Source organism: Plectropomus leopardus, chromosome 23 (assembly GCF_008729295.1).
Source record: "Plectropomus leopardus isolate mb chromosome 23, YSFRI_Pleo_2.0, whole genome shotgun sequence".
Taxonomy (NCBI): domain Eukaryota; kingdom Metazoa; phylum Chordata; class Actinopteri; order Perciformes; family Serranidae; genus Plectropomus; species Plectropomus leopardus.
In genome coordinates, this window is record NC_056485.1 from 21,013,097 (window position 1) to 21,020,465 (window position 7,369).

Below are 7,369 nucleotides of genomic sequence, written 5' to 3' on the forward strand. Positions count from 1 at the left end.
TAAAGAATATGTTGTTTAACAACGTGAGTTTATTCAGATTAAACTGGAAATATAATAATAATAATAATAAATACTAAAGTCAAATATTTTAGTCATTGCTTATATACAAACAACTATTCTAATTAATGAGATGAAAACCAGATGAATAAAGGAACTACTGAATCTTAATCAGCTCTCAGTGATTAGTGGATAATGTAGCAATAATGAATAGCTATTATTCATGTAAGAAATATCAATTATATCCTTAAGCTTTTCAGGAGGCTGAGCTGAAGCGTTGGATCTGACTGAGACATGAGGATGACTCCGGACACCGAGGAGGTACAGATCTCATGCATATCATCTAAAATAAAATAATAACTAAAAATAATAATAATTTTGTTTCATATGTAGTTGTATGTGTGTGTGTCCTATCATGGTTATGTTGGTTAAAAATCTTACATTTTGCAAAAAAAAATGAAATTAAAGATAAATAAATGTACAACAAACTCATGACAAAAAATATCCCTGTTTATGCATTTAAAGATTTTTTATGATATAAATATAAAGAATAATAATGTGTTTTACTGTTTCTCAGTCCGTCAGGTGCACTGAGTCTGGCTGCAGCTGTTCGTGTTTCAAACCGGGAACTGTCACGCTAAGGTCATGTGATCGCTGTGGACACGGCTGGGTCGCACACGGTAAGACACACGCATGTACACACACATGTGCACACGTTAGTGTTATTATTTGTGAGGACATTTTGTTTTTCATTCTTTTGATACAAATAAAAAACTTTAACTTGGACTCTACATGTAGTTTAAAGGGTTAAACATGAAGGACCGTCTCTGCTGTCCCCTCATCTGTGGTCAAACAAGTTCATGTCCCCATAATGCAGGTGTTAAACTGAACTATGTCCTCACAAGGCAGCCAAAACACAATTCTAACTCAGAAGTTAGATGTTTTTTGGCAGTTAAATATAACTAGTTAAATTTAAAAGGACTGTCTTCTCATGGCAATGGCGTTCAGACAGGTCTGTGTCCCCGTAATGCAGGTGTCCTCCAAAAAATCTGTGTCCCCACAGTGCAGGTGTCCCTACAATAAGTGTGTTCGACATAATTGTGTTTCAGAACAGGAGGTCAAACAGGTTTATGTCCCCAACACACCCAAGAATACTTCAAAATAAAATAAAAATCCTAAAAAAATAATCTAAATTATAGAAGAAAACAATCTCAAGTTCAAAATAAAAACTATGAAAAATACACAAAAACCAAAAAAAGAAAATAAGAAAATAGAAAAAACACCTCAAACTCAAAATAACAAAAAATAGAAAACATCCCCCCGGTCAAAATTATAAAAAAAGAAAAAGAAAAATCACCCTAGACCTGAAAATAAAAATAGAAAAAAACACATGGAAAAAAATCTTATGTTTAGAAAATTCTTCAGCACTTTGAAAATGTGAAAAAACAACAAACACACATTTCAGCTCCTCTGTAAACTCTCAGGGTTCAAGTCAAAGACAAAATCTGCAGTTTGACAACATCACACACACACACACACACACCCTGCAGATGTTTTCTGTCGCCACGGTGACATGAAGTCAGGTGTCGCTGTCATCACATCACCAACAACATCTGGAGAGAGCATCTGCGCGCGCACACACACACACACACACACACACACACACACGTACATTATGCAGACTTTTTCTTGTCGACGTTAAAGTTTTTAATTTAACTTTCAAAAGATTTAACTGAGGTCGTTTACTGTTTCTGATTGTTTGGGTTTTTTTTTCTTTTTTGGAGATGCACCTAATGAAAGGGTTAAATTTTGAGGTATAATTCTCTGTCGTGTTTTCTTCTGCAGCTCTGGCGAAGCTCCAGTTTCAGGCCCAGCCTCCGTCCGTCTGCGGCCCAGTGGAGGTGGCTCTTCCTGGGCTGGTGTTCGACCTGAGCTCCCTGGTCCTGTACGGAGCTCAGGCCGTCCCTGTTCGGCTGAAGATCCTGCTGGACCGCCTGTACAGCGTCCTCGCCCCAGAACAGGTAAACCTGGATCTTTCCTAAAAACAGCAGCTGATGGAGAAACTTTCACAGGTTCTGAATGAAACTCCGGAGAAAGATATTTGAATGTTGAGTCTCATTTTCAGCTCATCAAAAACCGATAATTTTACCGACCAGAAGCATCTGACAGCTCGGGACTGAGACTCAACTAAGCACTGATTTTCTTTTCCTACAAACAGAACCTTTAAAAATGAGGAAAAATCCCAAATTAACGTAAATACGCAGTTATGTTTCCTTTGTGTGTTTTTTGTCGTCTTCAGGTCGGCCACATCCTGCACGCTCTGGGCTGGAGTTTGGGAGATTATGTTCGAGGCTACATGCTGCAGGTAAAAACGTACAACTCTGTGATTTTACAGTGAAATCTGCTGTCTGATGATAAATGTAAGCTGCTAAAACATAAATATTGGATATTGAAACCTGGGCAAATCTGCTTACTTGATTTCTTTCAAATAATGAAAAAAAGGCCATGAGCGACTGAAAAGAAATGACCCAGAAATTAGCAAGAAAATGAGCAAGACAAATAAACACTAAAAATGCTAAAAGAAAAAAAGAATACATTTTTTAAAAAGTGACGAAGAAAAATGTCTCCAAATGCTGCAAAAAAAAAAAAAAAAAAAAAAATCAGATAAAGGGCTCCAAAAGCTGAAATAAAAAACAAACAAAAAAACCAGTCCTGTAATATTGTGATATTATTTTAAGGCCACGTCGCTCTAAAACTGAGCATGTGTTTATTCTGGATTTTTAAGCTCAACTTTTTGTCTTCAGGTGTGAATGTTGATCTGCTCGTTTTGCCACTTTTATTCGTTCATTTCGGGGTTCATTTCTCTCCAGCACCCCGGGGGGCTGGTGCTGGACCGCTGGCTGATGGTGACCACAGAAGAAGAGCTACTCATCCTCAAGCAGTTCCTTCGTTTTGGCGAGACGCGGCCCATCGTGGAGCTGATGACACGTCAGTGCCTGGCGGCTGTCGGTCACCGCTCAGACCCGGAGCTAAGCCCCGCCCCAAAGAGCTGCCAGTCAAACACGTTCGTTGAGCAAAGCGGAGAACAGTTTAGAAACACGAGGGGAGATCCACGATTTAAGAAAAACAGTCCTGCTGACGACAACGACGCCGCCCAGCATTTTGAAAATGTTCCAGGCGGACCGTCTCTGCTGCTGCCTTTCCACTTTCCAAGCCCCGCCCTCCACTGTTTGGCCCCGCCCACAAAGGCAATCAAACAAAATTACTTATTATTACAAGATCAACCGCTGCAAAAACGGGAAACTAGTTAAATCATTTTTTAAGCACTCGAGGGGACTTATGTCCTTTATTTTGGCTTATGGGAGGGACATTCAACTTTAAATAGCTGTATTTTTATTATTTTTATTTATTTTACCGGAGACTTTTACAGAAATCATGACTTCCAAATTTCTGGGAGTAAGTGATGGAGGCATGTTTTCTTTTAAAGATGTTGGCTTTATTTTGTTTGTTTGGTGATTTGTTTATACTTTAACATTTTTTGGGGCATTTTTTCTTCCTCTTTATTTTTTTTTCTTTAATTTTTGTGATTTAAAAATGGTAATTTCCTCTAACAATTATATTTCTTTAAAGAATTCTTGGCAATTTTTTAAAAAATTAAAATTATATGAAATATTAAATATTGTGATTATGTTTTTTTTCTTTAAGGATTTTTGACTATTTGAAAATTTGGGGGAATTTTTTTTTCTTTCAAATTTTTGGTGGTTTTTAAAGAAAACACGCCTGCCAAAATAAAAAGTGCCAAAAATGACTCCATTGGTCAGAGCCAGAAATTGTGAAAACTGAAATCATTATAAGATTTTCAGATCACATCACTGATGTCACTGACGACAACATTCCCTTTTTTTTGTATATCAGGAGCTGGTTTCTCCCGGGAAGCTAACACAGTGTCTACGGAGGCTCAGTGGGACCAAACTGTCCGAGAGACACAAGCAGGACAGCAGAAGAAGAGACCCGGAGGACGATGTCATTTTGCATCGATCTGAAGCCGAAGCGGGTTTTAAAATCAAAGCCGACCCTGACCGGCCGAACCCGGCCCGCTCAGTGTGGCACCGGGACCCCCGGGGCCACAGCGACCACGAGTTTGACCCTCACCGGGGCCCGGCCAAACGGGACAACACCTCCTCACTCTCTGCTTCCTTCAACTCCTCATTCGCTCCTTCTTCATCACACCATCCCGGCATCTCCTCCTCCTCTGCCTCAAAGATTCCTCAGAAGCTGCACAGCTCCTCGTCTTTCTCTCTCAGTCCTCTGCCGTCCTTCTCCTCGTCCTTCCTCTGTCCTCTTCCGACCTCCTCCTTTTCCTCCTCCCTCCCTCCTCTCACCTCCTCGTCCTCCTCCCTCCGTCCTCTCCCCTCCTCACTCTGCTCCCTCCCTTCTCTTTCACCTGCAGGAGGTCGAAAAGGGAGAGTCTGCTGTGGAGTCTGTGGGAAAAGCTTCTACGACAAAGGTAAGTTTCAGTCCTCAGAGTGAACGCAAAGTTTACTTTAGATCCTTTAATTTAGGGGAAATCAAATAATTCACCATCAAAATAAAGTGATTGACTCTGTGAATAGTTTTTATCCTTTTAGTCTCCACAAGGTGTCAGAGACATAAAACAGCATCGACAGAGGACACAGCTGAGACACTAACGTCCCAAAATCCTAGAAACTTCCTGAAATAAAAGAAATGTCCTAAAATCCAAGAAACATCTTAAATTCACAGATATGTCATAAAATCCTGCAAATGTCTTAAAATCTTAGAAATGTTCTGAAACACTTTAAATGTCCCCAAATCCTTCAAATGTCCCAAAGTCAGTGAGTACCAGCCTAAAATCCTATAGATGTCCGAAAATCCTGGACATGTACTTAAGTTCTAAAAGCATCCTAAAATCCTAAAAATGTCCTAAAGTCGTAGAAATGTTGCTAAATCCAAGAATCCTGGAAAAGTGTTAAAATCTGAGAAATGTCCTAAAATCTTAGAAATGTTGTAAAAGTCCTAGAAACATCTTAAAATATGTTAAAGGCTCAAAAATCTGTTAAATGTACTAAAATTCTAGATGTACCCCAAAATCCTAGAAGAATCTTGAAATCCTAGAAATCTCCTAAAATCCTGTAATCATCCCCAAATCCTTGAAATGTGCCAAAATCCTTAAAACGACCAAAAATCTACAAAATGTCCTAAAATCCTTAAAACATGTTAAAATCTGAGAAATGTCCTAAAATCCTAGAAATATCAAAAAATCCTTGAAATGTTCTAAAATACGAGAAATATCATAAAGTCCGAGAAACATCACAGAAACTGAGAAATTAATTAATGAAATAAATAAAATCAAGAAACGGCGTTCCACAGGGTTCAATTCGAGGTCCTCTGCTGGTCTTCAGGAAACAGAAGAATTTAACTCTTTACTCCGGAGAAACGAGTTCACAGTGGCGTTGTGATGTTTGTCGGTCGTGAATCTTCTTTGTCGTCGTCGTGGTGCATGTTTGTGCTGGATTTGTGTCGTTTCGAGAAACAGAGCAGCTGATGTGAAAAGTCCGTCAGTTGGCTCCATCTCTGTCCTTCTCGTTTGTGCAGGAACGCTGAAGATCCACTACAACGCCGTCCACCTGAAGATCAAACACCGCTGCACGGTGGCGGGCTGCACCATGGTCTTCAGCTCGCTGCGCAGCCGAAACCGACACAGCGCCAACCCGAACCCGCGGCTGCACACGGGCGCCGGCAGAGACGCACACAGAAACGCACACTCCAACACAAGCGCAGACACACAAACACACAACGCTCCCAGAAACAACACTCACGTGTGTAAGGACAAAGACGTCAGCGACACACTTTGGCAGCAAGAGGATGACGCGCACACGTGCGCACACGCCGTAAGAAACGGTTTAAACGGTCATATGAACGCCAAACATGGCTGCGGTGATGACACGCCCCCTCAAGCCCCTCCTCCTCCTTTTCCCCAAACACGGAGCCAAGACGCCAAACAGCACTTCACCCCGAGTGACTCCAGATCTGCCCCGCACCTCCCGGTCCCACCTCCTCCCCCGCTCCTCCCCCTGAAAATTGAACGCTGTCGCCACCCGCTGCACACCAACCACATGGCGCCTCCTTCCCACACTGGCCCCGCCCACATCACCACCTGCAGACCTGGGTCACATGACTGCGAGGTCACAGAGTCTCGCAACAGCCCGCCGACCACTCGTCCGCTCCGGTGGGAGTCAGGCGACCCCGTCCCGAAGAAGAAGCCGAGGAAGTCAAGCATGCCGGTGAAAATAGAAAGAGAAAAGGCGGAGGGGACGAGAGACGAGGAGGAGGAGGAGGGTTGAATGTTGCTTAGCAACAAAATCTCGATTAACTCGACGTAACGCCAAAATCACGTTGACTTAGAGCAACAGCCCATCGCAGCAACTCCATACATGTTTTTAGGATTTTAGGGCATTTCAAGGATTTTAGGACATTTCAAGGATTTTAGGACATTTCAAGGATTTTAGGACGTTTCTAGGCAGTTTTCTGATCTCTGGACTTTGTTTTACACGACTGCAGGTTCAACAAAGTTTGACAAAGAACAATGTCTCAGAAAACTACAGCTGAAATTTATTTGTATAAATGGTTTCATTAACTAAAGTAAATACGAGGGTTGTGTGTGTGTGTGTGTGAGTGTGAGTGTATGTGTGTGTGAGTGTGTGTGAGTGTGTGTGTGTGTGTGTGTGAGTGTGTGTGAGTGTGAGTGTGTGTGTGTGTGTGTGTGTGTGTGTGTGTGTGTGTGTGAGTGTGTGTGTGTGTGTGTGTGTGTGTGTGAGTGTGTATCGTGATAAATGTGAATACTCACTGAACAGCATGCTGCTCTGTGATGGAGCGCCCTCCTGTGATCGTTGTCTCTTACTGCAATAAAAACCTAAACTCTAAGTACTACTTTAAGTAGACTTTAAAATAAAAACTAATTTTCGGGTCGTTTTTTTGTCTTTTTCTAATTTATTGCACTTTCCGCCTTTTAAATCCATGTTTTCAAAATCAGTCTGCTCACATCTCAAAGGTTAATGATAAAATAAAATAAATAAATAACCCCACAGATGTCCTTCCAGGTTTCAAAGGGTTAATGTTCAAATGTGATTATTTATTTATCACCATTATTATTATTATTATTATTATTATTATTATTATTATTGTTGTTGTTGTTGTTGTTGTTGTTGTTTACCTTTTGTTAAAAATGAAATTTTATTTCTTTTATTTGAATTTTATTGTCTCTCCATCAGGGCAGAGGACAGCCACCGGAACTCGTGCTCAGGTCTCGGTTTCCACTCGGAGCGCATTTGCGCGCGCGCCGCGATCAGGTACG

General features: G+C 41.2%; 1 protein-coding gene across 1 annotated transcript in view; it reads right to left on the bottom strand.

The window, feature by feature from the left end:
- LOC121962504 (NLR family CARD domain-containing protein 3-like) overlaps positions 1–293 on the bottom strand; it is a 7,392-nt gene extending 7,099 nt beyond the window's left edge. Inside the window, exon 1 of the mRNA XM_042512763.1 lies at positions 286–293. Coding sequence (XP_042368697.1) covers positions 286–293 — 8 coding nt within the window. The remainder of the gene's footprint in view (positions 1–285) is intronic.
- Between the last annotated feature and the right edge of the window lie 7,076 nt (positions 294–7,369).